Below are 17,357 nucleotides of genomic sequence, written 5' to 3' on the forward strand. Positions count from 1 at the left end.
TTTTCTGATGGCAGATCGCATTTACAGTAGCTGACTGCGTGCAACGTTACATCTGTCTGTGGTTTGTTTTCACTGTAAAACCATCAGCGCCTCAGGAAATGTGCATGTTTGCAGTTTTTTGGAGAGATGAGTGTGTTTCTGTCAGAATGGAAAACGTCTGAGAAAGCAGAGACACGGCATTACAACATAATCCCGTCTGGGCTCGGGCCTGCCTCTCCGGGGTCAAATTTTCGGCTTAGTGCAACCCATTTCAGCGGAGATAACCACAGCATGTGTGTGTATGAGTGTGTGTATGAGTGTGTGCACCTTCTGGGTACTTTAAACTAAACACTATTTTAAAGACATGAAAAAACAATCCAACGCTTAGCTGCTTCTAATCTCCTGCTCAAAAGTGCACATCAGAAGATCACATGACCTGTTAAACTGAACCACTGAGCTATTCTTAGTTCAATATTGTTAAGTCGTGTAACTTTACGCAGCCACTTTCACACATTCTGTTTATAAGTTAAATTACTGAGCTCCCTTATTATATTTTACTTTGGGGTTTTTTCTCGTTTGTCATATTTTATCTCTACTTTATTGACGTATTTTGTTATAGCTTGCAGTTTTAATGTTTTAATCCACCGTCACAAGTATATGTTGTCTCATTTTTTCACATCTCAATCAGAAAAATACATGGAGGACAAATACAGGTGTGTGTCTCAGTCTGTGTGTCGTCACCTGGAGGCGTGTATGCATCCATGGAGGTCTGCACCACCAGCGAGCGTCTCTTGGAGGGCATGGGCACCGCCACCTTCCTCTCAACGTGTCGCGCCAACACAGCCTGCACCGCCTCAGTGTGGACGTCTGAGTGAGAGAGAGAGAGACAGGTAAACAGGCTCATTCATGCAAAGGAGGAGGGAGAAAGTTATCCTAAAAAATGAAAGTGGAAAAAGTGCACCGTCCCCTCCATCTATGTCTTTTCCAACAAACAAACCCGCTGAAGTCTCATCCATTTTGATTACACTGCAAGTCCCTGTAATGTATTAACTGAAAATTACAGTTTACACATGAATAAAGCCAGACTGTAATCATCCTTCAATTCACAGTAAAGAGCAACAAGTTCATTTTAACTACCACAGTGCCAGCAGCGCGATCTGATATACTTCTGTTTTTCTAATCATAAGTACTGAATGCCAAGTGTGTGCAGTAACATGGTTACACTGCTTTATGAATTCATTTTTTCTTAATGCATTTAAAGTGGAATGTATTCTGTTCATTACCAGCTCTGTATTTTTATTCTTGGCCTCTGCTATAGTAGCTTTGCATACTACACAATCCTTCTTCATCTTATACTAAGAATACTGAACTAGGCTCACAGGGATTACTTGTACATACGCTGATTTCATTATATCTGAAGCTTTCACCTTGTTTAATACGAGTATCCACTGCTGGAAGAGGAAATATGAGAGAAAATGAAGAGGAGGTGAATATGGACACTATATAAGAAGCCTCAGTGATCCGATGGTGGTGTTTATGCAGCTGTAGTTTCCGTACCTGATCTGTAGCGCTCGTCTCTGGTGCCGGAGGTTCTCCGTCGGTGGAAACGGGCCGCAGAGGGAGGGCCGAGGGGGGCCCGGTGAGACATTGGCCCCTCCATACCTACAGAGGCAAGCAGACAAGCAGCGACAGATGCATACATATATAGAGAGACACAGACATACACACACGTGCACAAATACGTTTGACAAAAGCAAAAGATAGGAGGGCCAACAAAGAAAAATAAACATGGAGATGATCTGACTCAGCAGAAAAATTAGATTTTTCTGGCATCTTAAAATGAAAGAATTGATAAAGAAAAAGAAGGTAAAAAAAATAATAATTCGAAAAATGTGGCAGTTGCTTCTCTGCTCTCTGATAGAACATCCCTCAGTATCCAGTGAGCCGTTATTGCTAAATCATCCGATATACGATAAGGATAAACCAGATTGGGTGACACATATGTGTGTGTGTGTTTTAGCTGCAGGAGAGCCTGTAGGGCGTGTGTGTGTGTTTGAAGACAGCGACTGCAGCACGTTCAGATAAAGAGGAGCAGGCCCAAGCTGAGCTCTAGGGAGTCCTAACCTACATTCACTAATGGCGGCGGCTGAAGACTGAATCGATAGAGTCGAGTACAGTATCATTGCCACTGTATTTGTCATGATACCAGATCGATTCTCTACTAGCGGTATGGGAATATTTTCGCGGCGTGGGGAGTGTGTGGGGGAGTCAGAGGTTGCTAAATTACCTCCAGCATGTGGAACATATGCCCTGACCAGCTTGGACCTCTTCTTCTCATAACCCTTCTGAGTGATGTCCCCTGCGAACAGATAGAGATAGATAAAGAATGAGAGAGCCAGCGGAGGGTGCGTGGGTGTTTCCCTTCATCTTTTTTTCCCCCAGAAATTGTGTCCATCAAACACGTTTTGGTTGCTTATACGGTTTTTGTTTTCCTTTAAAGAGGACCTATTATGCTGATTTCCCACTCTTTGTTTTAAACCCTGATTCACAGTACTGGGCCTTATTGCAGCCGTCAGTGTATGAAATAAGCTGTTCCCCTCCTGTTGATACAGTTTTCTTCTCATTGGCTGCCCCTCGTAAAGAGACATTTTCAAAAGCAGGTGGGTGGGGCTTCTGTACTCGAGCTGTGTGCCTAACATGACCATATAAGGAAATCTGCTTTTGCTGACATCATAATGGTGGTAACACTTTATTGTAACAGTTGTGAATAACTAGAAATTTGATAGTTTATTAATCCTCACATGGACTTTCCATTATTGTAAAGTTGTATCTGATATTTTCACTGCTTTATATTGATGTATGCTAGCTGTCAGGCTGTTAGACAACACTGTGGATTGGATGTTATGACAGTAAAGAGCAATATGTGTGTCGTTACACATGCGTTGCAGTGTGTCTGCTTTGATCTGAGCTGTTCATGTTGGGCTTGGAGCGTATAAATAAACATTGGCATTGTGGCCATGCTGGATACAATTACAAGCTATTACAGTCAGAGAACACACTGGGCGTGGCTGCATGAGAGTTGATCACATCCTCTCAAGGAGAGGATCCCAGAAATGGCTCTCTGTTCAAATGGCATCAGATCTGTTTTTCACAGGAGTGGGCAGGAAGTCGGACACAGGTGGAATCTGAAGCTGTGAGAGGGATGATCTGTCTCACTGTTGTGGCCACATGAGCAAAGGGGCCAACATTTACACAAGCCTTGTCCTTGTGTCTGAGGTGCCAGCAACTTTTTATGACACAATAATAACACCGGTTATTATAAAATAATAGGAGTTACAGGATAATCTAATTGTTTGTTAACACCCCGATAGCTATATACTAAATTTCACATAGCTATTTAACAATTTACTGTTTATTAATGATCGTTATGATAAAGTGTTACCAAAACTCCTGAGATGGTGCTTTATTGGGATTACCTGTGCATGCACTGACCTCAGTATTTAGCAGGCAGTAGTATTTCAGCCATGTTAAAAACATACCTACAGCACAGAGAGTAAGGAAAAGCATAACAGGTCCACTTTATATAAGCTGGTGCAGCCTCATTGGTCTCATGTCACCCAGCCTCCTCTGTCTCTCACAGCCTTTTAATGCTTCTGTCCGACTGTTAATTAAGAACATAAACATAAATAAAACAACATGAAATGAATAATGAATAATGGAGATGATGAATATGAGAACGGGAATAATGTTATGCACTGCACAGACTCTGCAGTTCAACAGTCAAATGCTACATGATGTTTTTTCCCCAATGCATACAGAAGCTTTCAAGGTCGTATGATAATCTGATCATCATTATAATGTTATTCTTTGTTTTGTTCTGCAGCACACCAAGGTCTTGTTCGCTTTCTGGCATCAGAACATCAATGCTTGACATTCATGTCGGGTTTAAGCACCACAGCAGGAGGAGCCTCTGTCTTGGGTGTCACGTTTATATTTCTGGAGATAAAGGGTCCCAAATGAAAACCTGAAAGACCAGAAACAAAGCTGGAGAGACCCGTGATGGATGACTGGGGAAGGAAATTTCATCTTGGCTTTTGGACTCCTGTCCAGCAGGGAACACGAGTAAATACACTTAGTGCTATCATTTGTACACTACATGTCCAAAACATCACCCAAGGCCATAGAAAGCAACTAGAAGAAGCTGCTCATTGAATCACATCTGATTCAGGAAGCACCTCACCCAGCAGTCTTTGTATATACTGTGACCGTCAACAGGCAGGGTTTGATCTTTTCCTTTCTGCACTCCCACCATGGGAGTCATCTGAGGTATTAGTAATTCAGTTCGAATAAAAGTAGCTTTTTCTTTATAAAAGACTCAGAAATAGTAGAAAATTCATTGATTTCTGTCAAAAATTTGACTGTACACAGATCAGTCACGCGTACATGAATAGCTGACCACCGAGGAAAAACATATAGTATAGCTGTAGGTAACATATCTCTTCATATAAACTACATGACAAGTGAAATGACACCATCAGTACTCCTGTTATGTGACTACATGATGATTTTAAGACCGAGTATGAGTATTAGTGTGGATTAGTGACAGCAGCAGAGACTAATGGACGGACAGGCAGAGGTCAGCGTGGAGAGGCAGCGATGCAGAAATTCATTACAGTCCCTAAGGGAGGTCGTGGCTGCCTAGGCGACCCCCCACCCCCAGCAAAACCAACACGGCCGCTGATCAATCACAGCACCCCACGGTCCTCGCTGCAGGGATAATATGTGCTAATACTTCCTTGTTTGTCCCAATTAAATGCTGTTAAACTGGCTCACACCAGTTCGCTAATTATTGATTGTTGTTTGATTGCCACGGAGACGGGAGACAAATCAAATCCAAAGACAAAAGGACGCCGGGAGGCTACAATATCAGTCGCTCTGAGACAAGTGAAAGTATTACACCGCAGCAGATGCCTTTAAAGTCATCAAATGTCATGAAAAACATCAAAATCAACCAATGATGCAGCTTTTCTGTCTCTATATAAAAGATTTTTATACAACATTCAGCTTATTTTTTGTTTAGTTTCATTTTTTAAGCATCAATTCTGCTCATCTCCATCTCCCCTCTCTATGACATCAAGAGAGCCAAGAGAATAAAAAAATGAGTGACTGAGAATAGAAAAGAGACGAACTCAGCTAAGAGTAAAGTTAAATCAAATATTTAAAAGATTGGCAAATAATGATTACTTTAATAAGTTTATTTTGCTATCAAGTTCACATCAAACATACTTGTCTTTGGAGCCATGGCTCTTAGCTTTTCCTAGAAGTTCAAACTCACTTAAACTTCCGTTTAGCTCAAGAGACGATGACTAAGCGAGAGCCTAAATTCAACATTTCAACCACTTTTTAGTCCACGGGCAACTCTTAGTCCAATCTGATCAGCAGCGGGCCGGCGCAGGAAAATCAATCAAAAATTCCTTTCTTAAAGTTTATAGAAGTAAAAGCTATTTGTGAAAACATTCCAACAATGTGTCTCATGTTGTTCCACTTTCTATCAAACGACTGTCGTTACCAAGTTGTAACTCAAAAACGTCCTTTTTGGCTCTTTATCTTAAACGTCTTGATTTCTTCTTAGTAGAAATATAGAGAAGTAGCATTAATAGTAGTAAAGTGTCATCCTTCTCTGAAATGTTCACACTTTGCAAGCAGTCCAGTGGCTCTACTCTCAGACTTCCCTCAGTGGAAGCAGCACAGCAGGAAGTCCAAACTGGGAATGAAAATATCCAAATGAAAAAGACTCCAGAGCTTGAAGTGCATGAAGAACAAACAGAACCAGAGCAAGCACAAAACACCAGTCAGCATGGACAAAAGGGGACACAAAGACAAAAACATTGAAACAAGAAGACTTCATAATAACATGAAGGGATCAAGCAGACGCACCACCAGAGAGAGAGGACAGAGGGAGGAACCCAAAGGAAAATACTGAGGCAAATAAAAGCACCCTGACAAATACAAAACTACCGAAACCCAGTAAACACAGCAACACCAGAAGAATAAAGCCATTAATAAAAGGATCAGAAATACAATAATACAATAACATTTATAGATCAAACACACCAAGACATCCATAAAACATCCCGGCTTTGTTTTTTAAGCAAAGCTTTCATAAACATTTCGAGGGCAGAGTGCATGTGGAGCACCAGGAAATCGTAGACCTGCCAGGAGAGAAGACGCTCGGCTCTTTCAGAAATCTTGCTTCACTAGTTTTATCTGCAGTCTTCTGCTTTATTTCAAGCTGCTGTTTCTGTAAAAAGTGAATTTATCACACCTGAGTGGAGAGTGCTACTCAATTTACCAAAAGATGAGCTCAGCTGTTTGCACACAGATTTTTTTTTTCCAGTGCGTGACTTCAGGGCACAGATGTGATTGTGCGTCTATGAATACAAACAACTTATGGCTACAAACAAACAGTGGAAGTGTAGTGAATCCAGTTTCCATAAAAATCACTTCCTAGAGAGAGAACCTTATTATGATGTAAACAATATATTTCCAAGAAAGTCTCTGAAGGACCACAAATCAGGTCCAGTGAGCTCACGCTGGCTGCTAATCCATTCCCAACAGCTTTATCCATTTCTTACAAAACAACCCTGCAAACATCATGACAGCAGCCAAGATGGTTTTAAGGCAGGCTGCCAAACGGGACGCTGTTTCCATGTCCAGTGTTGGTGCAGTCAGACCCTCTCATACAAGCCAGGAAATATTGTTAACTGCTAGGGCTGTGCGATATGACCAAAATCTCATATCCCGATATAAGACATCTATCGTCCGATAACGATATAAATCCCAAAAATGTAACATTTTCTGTAAATTCTGTGAATCTCGGGCAGCTCGTCTTGCGTGAAGTGTTTCCAGCTGCGCGTCATGTAGCTGGAGTCGAGTGTTTTAACCGATGCATGAAACGATACATTTTTAGACATAAGTTGTAACGGCCGCCGTTTTCTTTGTGAGTATTTATTACATGGCGTGCTGCGGGGAAAAGCCTGTTCTAACGTTTGAGTCTAAGGTTTATTTTTTAGCACCTGGCGGCTCTTTTTTACTTCTCATCCGTAAATAATCTGCTCTTTCACATGATTCAGTTTATTTTGAAAAGTCTCAACAGGATCTTGAGCTTTATTGTGAAAGGTTTATGTGGAACATAAACGATGCTGTTACCGTCGTTGTTGCTAACCACAACGCATAAAAACAGGCGCTTGTCCGTCCGTAGTGTGGTTATATTAAATATAAGAGAAAGAGAGAACTTTAAGAAATTAGTATAGCCACTACAGTGACCATCAAAACCATGAAAAAATATTGCCGTAAACAGTTTATTTTGCGACACCACGAAACAAACGATAGAGTAAAATGAAACAATAGACATTTTTATATCGTCATCCGAATATATCGTTATATCGAACAGCCCTATTAACTGCAGTGATTTGTGTGAGTGTAAGTAAGTGGCTCTCGATGGTCAAAATTCTCCCCTATAAAGGGTCAGTGATATATTTCCATCGTATGGACTTCATCAGGATGTTCAGAGTGACCGTGAAAATATACCGGATCTCCAACACATGTATTTTTCTATCATCCTGTAGCTTCAAATCGCACCAGGAGATTTTCAGAAACAGAGCATTTAGTCTACAAAAGGCTTTACGGTCCTATTTTTAATGGAAATAAATTATACAGACTGCAGTAACATACAGATAATCCAAGATGTTTCTAGCCTGCAAGACCTGCTGCTGGTGCTAGCTCTGCTAACACTAGCTATACTCTTCGCTGTAAGGCCTCAGAAACATGGCTCTAGAGACAATCCCCTGGTAACATATACTTACTATAAAAAAAGCTTTACTCTCCAAATGGTTGCCAGAGGTTGCAGGCTGTTGCTAGGTGAATTTGGTCACAGAGGGTGCTACACCTTTGAAGACAAGTCTATGTCTTCCACTCAAACTATGGGTGACTGCAGCAACGTGTTTGCAAACAAAACAACTGGAAGGAGTTTTTCTCTCGAGTACCATATGCCTTTTTGTGACCAAAAAGCTGTAACCACTACCAACTACTGACCAACCAGATGGAGAATAAAGCTTTTTTGTCAAGCAACTGTACATATCCAATTGCATGTTATATTTCAGTAACACTTAAATAGGACTTTATTATAAATTAATTAGGGGTGCAACGATACACAAAATTCATGGTTCGGGTCGATATTTTTTCGATACAAAAAAAATGTTCATGCCTTTTTAATTTGTCATTTATTAAAATTATAAATATATATTTTAACTCAAAAGTACAGTTTTTAAATTTAATGTTGCTGAAACAACAAAGTAATAAAAAAAAATCTATCTGATGGAGAAATCACTCATCTTTGGAAAAGAGAGTTTATTACAGAGAAATGTCTCTTTCCAAAATAAAAGCTATACTATCCGCTTCTTCTGGGCTATATTCTCAGCAGCATATTAAACATATCAGGTCCCCATAAGGAGAATCCTGTGCTAACGGCTGTCTAAATGACTCGGGTGAAGTTTGTAGCATGCGTGCTTGTTGTTTTTGTCTGCTTCCACTTGTCTTTGCACTAGGATGATGTCGGCGTAAATGTGCAGTCATATTCGTTGTGTTCCCACTAGTGCTGTCAGCGTTAATCTGAAATGACGTCACTTGCCCCTCCCTTCCTTCCCTCCCCATCTCCAGCTGCCTCCCTCTTCCCGCTCCACCACAACCACCCACACATGCAGGACCTTGGAGTAGGGGTATGTCACCAGGGTGCAGAGGAGGCTCCCCCCCCTCTGTCCCCTTCTGGCTGCCTCTGCCTCAATTTTATCCCACAACTTAGACATTCACATTACTCACACTCTCATTACACATACATATAGGATCTTGGGGGTGGGCACGATACACGGAATCCAAAGTACCATCAGGGTGTACACCCCACCCCTGGCGTCGTTGCCCACCTCTCAATTTTAAATACACGTAGACATTGAGGGCTAGCAGGAGGGACCATGCGCTTACCTGCTGCTCTCTGGCAGGTAGCTCCATGCCCTCCTGGGTTTTAAATGCACCTTAGAACACAAATGCATCAACACTACAATGAGCGGGTGGAGGGAGGTTTGGAGTCTTCTCTCACCCCCATTCTCTGCGACCTGCTGGAGCGGGGGGCTAGGACTAGGAGGAGGAGTTGGCCGTCCGACTGCGGTCTGGAGTGTGGGGCCTTCCTGCTGCTGCAGAGTCGGGGCGGTCTGCCTCCCCCCACCGCAGGGAAAAGGGTAACACCACCTGGGTCTGGGTGCAGTTCCCCCCTCCAGGGGCAAGGGTACCTAGACCCGGTTTGTAGAGTACGCTTGGGGAGTGTGATCGTGTGTACAGCGTCTCTTTATGTCTGTCTCCACGTTGGTTGAGTGTGGAGTAAGTGCATATGAGAGCATGAGGGGGGGAATGGATGTTTGTATCTGTGTGTGCCTGTATGTCTGTGTCTATATGTCAGGTTGGGTGTCAGGCGCCACCTCTCTGGGGACATCTCAGGCCCTCCAAGGTTTGGAGGCCTATCTCCCCCTACCACCACTTCCCCTGCCAGTGGCGGACCCCCTCAGACATCGGTGTGTTGGTGGTTCTTTGTGTCTGGGGATGGGCGTCCAGGTACACACCGGCTCACTCCTTGGTGGCCGCTTATCGGGGCCTGGAGCCTGGGGCTCGCTCGGGCCACTTTGGAGGTGGGGTGCCCCCGGCCTCTCGGCCTGGGGCTCGGTCACTCAGGCGCGGCTGGCTGCCGGCGGAGCTCACGGGCGCGTCACTGCAACTCCCCCTGGCTTCTGCTCCGCGGCTGCTGAGTGAGCCCTCATCTGGGACTCTCCTCAGCTCTTTCTGGGACAGTGGCGCAGCTGCCCCTCTGTTGGTCTTCCTTGGTCTCTTGTGTTCTGGGGGCCTCTGGATGTCTGGAGTTTTGATCTCCTCCATACCTGCTTCATGCCCTGGAGGACGGGGCTGTGGCCCCCCCACACCCTCTAGCAGATTATTACAAGAAGGAACCTTTTAAAAAACAAAAAACAAGCGCGTCCATGCTCACAGGTGTACACACGGGTGATCACACCCACAAACTACACCCTTTTTGGCTCCTACCTCAAAGCACACTGTGTTCTGTTGATCTTATGTGCTGCACAATGATGTTTAACATTTGGTATTTGCTGTCATATTCCCATATATCATTGTGATGTTGTTTGTTCTGTTGCTCTTGTTCTCTTCTGCTTGTTTTCTTTTTTCTTTCTCAGCAGGTGACCCAGGTGATTGATATATGCATTTTTTTCTTCTCTGCCCGTTCTGTTGGTTTTTGTCTTTTGCCCTTCTCCCCCGTCCCTCTTCTCAGCTGTTTCTCTTTCTTTCTCCCCTTCTTTCCCCCAGTCAAGTCTGTCCCGTATTCAGCAAGTGAAAATAAAAGAAACAATAAAAGGTGAATCAAATGGACCATTAAGGCAAGGCTGGGATGGTCAATTTGGTAAAGTAAATCCGTTGGGCATCTTTCTCTGCCTTTAGACAACAATTCTGATGCAAAAGAGCCAAACGGGACAGGCAAAAAAAAAAAAAAAAAATCTGAAATGACGTTAACGCCACAACACGGCAAATCTCCGTTAACGAGCTACCGCGGATCGCCCCGTGCGTGGGGCTGGACGGCCAACACGTTAACGAGCTAACTGCGCTAACACACTAGTTCCCACCCATGTAATTGAGCATTGCGTGGCACATCCGACATACTGTTTTACTTTAGTCCATGACGCGCTTACCTTCAGGGTCATACGTCACATGAAAACCAAAATAGTTCCAAACACCACATCTGAATGAGGGTGGGGGAGGTTCAATTTGCCATGTTGCAAGGAGAGCTTAGCTTCTGTCTCGCTAGCTTGCCCTGCGCTCAGTGAATCTGCGTTTGACTACTCCGCCTAGGCTGCACTGTCGAGCGCAGATCCACTGAGCGCTCAACACAGACAGCATCGTCAGAAGGAAAGTTGATCAAATAAATTAAAAATTTTGTATTGTTCGATACATATGCGTACCGAACCGAAAGCACTGTATCGAACGGTTCAACATCGATACGAGTATCGTTGCACCCCTAAAATTAAAGTGACTAACAGTTTCATATAGCTCTTAAATACACACACAACATTTGTATGGTCAGTGTTTAACTGCATTAATTCTATTCAATATTTTTAAGATTATTTCTAACTTGTAGAGTATTCAACTAGTCTCATTTTTTCAGTCGTTTAAACAAAACAGTAAATTAGTTGACAAGGGGACCTCTAACGCAAATATGGTCAAATCTGGCTCTAAGAATCAAACGAGACAACCCGGCTGATAACGTTGAGGCTTTGAAAACCCAATGAGTTGTCTATTCTGCGTTTTATACTGTCCATGGATGCTTCCAAAATGAGCTGCATCACATTTAGCTTGAACGACAATGAGCTAGGGTTATTACAGCTATGCAGTGAATCGAAACAGAATAAAAACTGGACACTGGAAGCTACTGGGACCCATAAAACTGACTGAAATGATACTGTGCAGATGATTACATCCTTCCATACCATGGCAATCACCTTCATCTAGGAAATATCTGAAGGCTCTCTTTCCATTAGCTTGGCTTGAATTTGGGCTTTTATGAGAAGTGCAAAAATCAAAAGTGGGAAAAGCCATAAATGAAATTCTTCTTCACTCGTCCTCTGTCACACCGACCCTCTGCATATCCTCCTGCACTACATCCATGAACCTGCACATGTCCATGCTCATCCAGCCTCTATAACTTCGTCTCCAAACCGCTAAACCTGCACTGTTCCTTCTCATTTCTAACCCTGTCCATTCTGCTCACTCCCAGCGAAAATCTCAGCATCGCCAACTCTGTCACCTCCAGCTCAGCCTCCTGTCTTTTTATTGGCACTCACCTGTTCTAATGGCATTACTTCATAGCAGGTCTCTACCATTTTGCAAACCTTCCCTTTTACTCTTGTTGAATCAAATCACCACTGGCGCTCATCCCCACCCTGCCTACACTCTTTTCTTCACCTCTCCTGTGCACTGCAAGAAATCATAATTAAAATTAAACCCAATTAACTCTCTAATAAACACACAAACTAATTTTAAAAAAATCATGAAAAAAACAGAACTATTGTAGAGCTGTGGCACTGTGAGGTGGGCGTGTTTGACATATGTGGCTGGAAAACATATAGATAGATAGATAGATAGATAGATAGATAGATAGATAGATAGATAGATAGATAGATAGATAGATAGATAGATAGATAGATAGGTGTGTGTGTGTGTGTGTGTGTGTGTGTGTGTGTGTGTGTGTGTGTGTGTGTGTGTGTGTGTGTGTGTGTGTTACATCTGACTGAGGTGTTTTCTCTGTTTATTCCTGGTTTCTTCTCTCTCTAATTCACACACACGAGCGGTCCATAGGGAGACGCCATCTTCCACTTGCAGCGCAGCAGAGCAGGGAGGGAGTTGCCTAGCAACGGTTCTCCTGGAGAAGGCCTGAAACGGCCATCTTGGATTTGGAGCATCAGATGTGAGAAGTGGGCTAATGATACCTGCCAGGGGGAGTGCATATGTTCGAGTCTGTGAGGTGTGTGTTTGTGCGAGGTGTGTGTGTGTGAGTCGCAGCAGCCTGTATTGGCAGCCTAATTACTTTCCTTCGTCTCGCCGCTCCCTCTCTTCCCCGCTCCTCGACGCTCACCTGTTTTAATGGCACACAGCTGAGAGAGGATCGATAGCGGCTGACTGCAAATTGGAGTTTTTACGCCAACGCGCAGTTGAAAGGTTTGGCAAAAAAAAAAACAGTGCCAGAGAGCAAGTGAGAGAGAACCATGAAAACTTATTTTACCAAATTCACCATAAACCTGTGATGTAGTCTGCAGAGAACACATTCCAGATTTCTGGATGTTTTACCACCAACTTTTTCTGCAACAATATAATCATGTCAGTCACAAAAAACAAAAAAAGTCTCAACAGTCTCAATTAATCACTTGATTTAATAAAACCATAAAACGAGTAGTAGTTACAATTTCCTAAAGAATATCTTGTGTGCTTGTGTTGCTTGTTTGGCTCGATCAGTGCTGCAAAACCAAGAATTATCTTTTGTTTTTTTAATCACAGCAGAAAACCAGACGTTTACAGTCCAAAATCCAAAATTACTCATCATAGGAGTAAATAAAACCCTAAAATACACATCTAATGCTAGCATGAGGACCCCTACCAGACGCAGGGGCTGGTCAGGATTCAAACCCCGATCTATCGTTCCAAACATGGAAGTGTTGCTACTACACTAACCAGCTACACGACTCACACCCCCCAAACGATCTCCAAGCTACCGAGTAAATCCTGGGCGTGGTCAGAGAAAGAAAGGAAGTTGGAGAAGCAGAGGTAAGCAATATCGCCCTAAAGTGGTCCTAGTGGATCACATGGACAAAGCAACACTAACCGGTATAGAAATGAGCAAACAAACACGTGTGTCTGCTACGCACTAACACCACCCACACAGCACATAAGCTACATCGGTAATGCCTTGTGGCGCTGTGCTGGATGGAGCGTGATTTACTGACTACGCTCCTCTGTCATGCCAATGTCACAGCAATGGCGGTGAGGGTGCTGTCAGGGCTAGCACTGATTAGCAGACCATGCACCCAATCAGTGCAGTTTTCTTAATGTTACCTGATAACGTATCATTCAATAAAGTCAATAAAGCTGATTCTGATCATTCTTTGGTCTAAATCTGGTCAAATAAACCAAAACCAAAAAACAGTGATGGCCAAAAAGCTAACACTGAGTTCAACACTACGCATAAGCAGTAAAAAAGAACGGATGTGGCGACCTAGATGTCACCTGTTAGATAGGTAACATCATGAAAGCCTCGAGCCAAATTTTTTTGTCATCCCAATTTCGGTGTTGAATACTTGTGATTGTGAATGATTAGCCAATGAGGCTATCCTGGATAAGCCTCCTTTCTTACACTTGAAAAACCACATTTTACAAGACGAACTTAATATTTTCTTCAGTATGACCAGAAATGAGTGACTCAGGTGGTTCCTTTTAGGTCATTCAGCTCGATGATCTGCACCTTTAACAATATATCAGGAACTATGAGCTGATGGAAAAGGGGTGCCTGGATGGGAAATCATAATTACATCTCTTAAATTAAGAAAAAATCTTAAAAAATAATTAAGAGGATGTAGAACCTTTTCTCCTGTCAACTGGCTGCAGCAAAATCTAGATGCACAGCATCACTGTTGGCTCTGCATTACACACAACCGTTCTATTGGCTGGACTCTGCTCTGCCGTCCTTTTCCTTAACATCCAGCTTTCACTTGATCTCTCTCTTTCTTATCACATAATCATAAATAGCCAGTCCACCCACAAAGCCACCATGGTAACCAAATCTACCTCCAGCAGGCACACTCAAACACACACACACACACACACACACACACACACACACACACGCACACACATAAAGGAGGACTAAAGCATGCGTCATGCTTTGGGGACCTTGGGCTGTCACACTCACATGCAGGGACCCGTGTGGATGGCGGGGCGTCCTCTGGCTTTACAACTTGTGTGTCCACAGCAAAGCCAGGGACAACACGGGTACACACAGAAACACACACATTTATACAGTATATGTCTAAATATACACACAGTTGTAGCAGCAGCCAAGCGTCACGTCCACAATGGCAGAAAAGCAGAAAACCAGGGCGCCCTGTCGGAGCAGTGGGTTAAGATGCCACCAGTGGACATACAGTATCATGTCCGAGGGGAAACAGTGATACGCGTCCATCACAGTTTCCCACAGTCCAAAGAAACTCAGCTCGGGATATGAAACACAGACAAAGGCTACAAATGGTTACAAAGAGGAGGCAGAGAACTACACATATATATCATAATTGCAGATACATTTTCTGATAAAAGGCTAATCTATTATCAGAGGAGATGCATCTATTATTAATGCATTACTTCTATTAAGAGATGCATTTACTTGTCACTCCCTAATTTCTGTCAGTAACATATCTGAGGGGTAATGAGCTCGCAGCCTCATCAGCCAGACGGTATTCTGCTGCTGCAATAAGTCACTTACTTCAAACCAGAGTCGTCTGACTGAATTTTGCAGGACTGATCGTTCGCTCGCTCAAACACGGTTTATGAAACAGTCACTCATGTATTGATTTGCACTTCCTGGACATGAATTTTCCAACCTTATTTTTGTGCCTGAGCTCAGATCTGTCTGGTCTCATTTGTACTTATTTGTGTCCATGTAGAAGAAATGAATATTTTCCTTTTGTGTATGACTCCACTTGTGCCTATTTTATTTTTAAAAAGATGTCGATTTAAAGCACATCACAAATGATTGATTTAATGTAATTTGTTTTCATATTGTACTTATGTAACACAATGACAAGGAAAATTGACTTGTAATTACATTTTTGAGTGCCTGGTTTTATTGATCCATTGATCCATATCCAAATAATATTTATTTCTGGGAATAAATGATATTAAAAAATTAAAAAGAACAAGAAAATCGGTCTGCAATTTCACAATCAGTGTATCTACAGTCTGGATAATAAACCGTTTGATGGCATTACTGTGCTCTGCAAACTTTTCATTATACTTGGCACCTTGTAAACAAGCAGTCACACTGAAAAAAAACTCTACAAGCTCGTCTTTGCTTCAAGTGGCTTAATCGAGTAAATGTTCGGTCTCCTCACTCAATAAATGACACTAACTGTTCAAAATTAGACTCAATTTGCAGTTCAACACTGAATCCATTCAGCGTTTGAGCTGTAGTGACACCTCTCTCTCTGTTTCTGCTGCTCCTCACTCTGACCTAATTAAAAGGTTAAACTGTCAAATTAAGGCAGAAACAGACACGCAAAGCAACGTTTTTCCTGCCTATGAAGGGACCTCTGGGGTGAGACAACATTTAACGGGATCAGTCCATGTAAAAGCCGATGAGTCTTGGAGGAACCAAAATATGCAATATGCCCGAGGAGTTAATAAATCTGTTTGAGAAAAATAAAAACCTCTTTGGGTAAAATACACAAAAAAAAATCATCTATGTAGGACAAAAATCCTGCAGAGAAAAATTCTGGATTCTCACACTGACATCATCAGTGCATGTAATTGTTCCTATAGCTCAACAGTTCTGCTCAGTTATTGGTCACAAATGTCTAACCAATGCTTGTTTCCACTTTTCAAGAACTGGGATTTGACTGGTTTTAGTGATTAGTATCATTATTGTATAATAAACAAGCAATGTGAAGACGTCACTGTGGTTTGCGTAAATAATGATAAGCATCCTTCTCCGTATTTACCATTTTAAACTCGATTAGGGTAGCTTTGCATGACTCACAATTTGAAATAATCCTTATGCATGTTATACTGGGCCTTGGTGCCTTGCAAAGACTATGGGTATGAACAACAGCTGAGTGGGGCTTCTGTGCCTGAGATTAGGGCTGGGCGATATATCGAGTTTTTTAAAAATATCGATATATTTTTATACGAGATATAAGATGTGACAACATCCTTTATATGGATATAGTCTATGTTACGTTATAATTATACTTGTGGAGCCACAAGTTTGCCTCTCTTTGTCCACTTTTGTCTCTACGCAACGTTACTCGACCTCGCCTCTCCTTCACTGAACACAACTCCCCCTCCTCCCCCATCGCTTCACCTGCAGGCAGCGACAAGATGGACACGGCAAATCTCCGTTAACGAGTTACTGCGCATCACCCCGTGCGTGGGGCTGGACGGCGTCAACGTGTTAACGAGCTAACCGCGCTAACGTCATGCAGCCTAAAATCCTTTCATTCTCTCAAAAATCGACAGCGTGCCTTATGTATGAATTCTGGTTGTGCTTGATGACCGCGAACCGATTTTATGTGGAACACGGCGCTCAGCAATCTGTCAAAAAATGTTTTAGTACGACTTTGGTCAGGTACGAAGCTGCACCGCTTGATGGATTGTCGGAGCATTACGGCTACCGAGGAGCCTCGCGGAGTGATACGTACTGTGCTTCAACGTAATATTACCCTATTGTGTGTGTATAAGGACCATACATGGCACCTGTTAAGAGACGTGGTTACGAAGCGGATTTCTATGGGCTCAAAATGTGGTCATAAATATTTTGTACTTGTAAATCAGGATTTGTATGTGTAAAAAGAATTTGTGCGTGCGTAAAAAAGATTTGTATGCGTAAAAAAGATTTGTGTGTGTGTAAAAAAGATTTGTGTGTGGACTTAACCAAAAAAAACCCTGCAAGTTACAAATACGAATTTTGACCCTATTTTTCTTCCTTTAAGCTGATTGGTCAATGTCATGTC

General features: G+C 42.6%; 1 protein-coding gene across 4 annotated transcripts in view; it reads right to left on the reverse strand.

The window, feature by feature from the left end:
- LOC146662579 (disco-interacting protein 2 homolog C-like) overlaps positions 1 to 17,357 on the reverse strand; it is an 80,498-nt gene that overhangs the window by 51,978 nt on the left and 11,163 nt on the right. For 2 of the 4 annotated variants that reach the window (XM_085419282.1, XM_085419280.1), the window contains exons 2-4: positions 2,267 to 2,338; positions 1,537 to 1,641; positions 721 to 846 (exon numbers count right to left, since the gene is read on the reverse strand). In XM_085419282.1, coding sequence (XP_085275408.1) covers positions 721 to 846; positions 1,537 to 1,641; positions 2,267 to 2,338 — 303 coding nt within the window. Of the gene's footprint in view, positions 1 to 720; positions 847 to 1,536; positions 1,642 to 2,266; positions 2,339 to 3,522; positions 3,542 to 17,357 lie in introns of those variants that run through there. The other 2 variants (XM_085419284.1, XM_085419283.1) reach the window with 2 other exon arrangements.

Source organism: Rhamphochromis longiceps, linkage group LG9 (genome assembly GCF_057381845.1).
Source record: "Rhamphochromis longiceps isolate RC_006_pf linkage group LG9, R_longiceps_female_GT1.1, whole genome shotgun sequence".
Taxonomy (NCBI): domain Eukaryota; kingdom Metazoa; phylum Chordata; class Actinopteri; order Cichliformes; family Cichlidae; genus Rhamphochromis; species Rhamphochromis longiceps.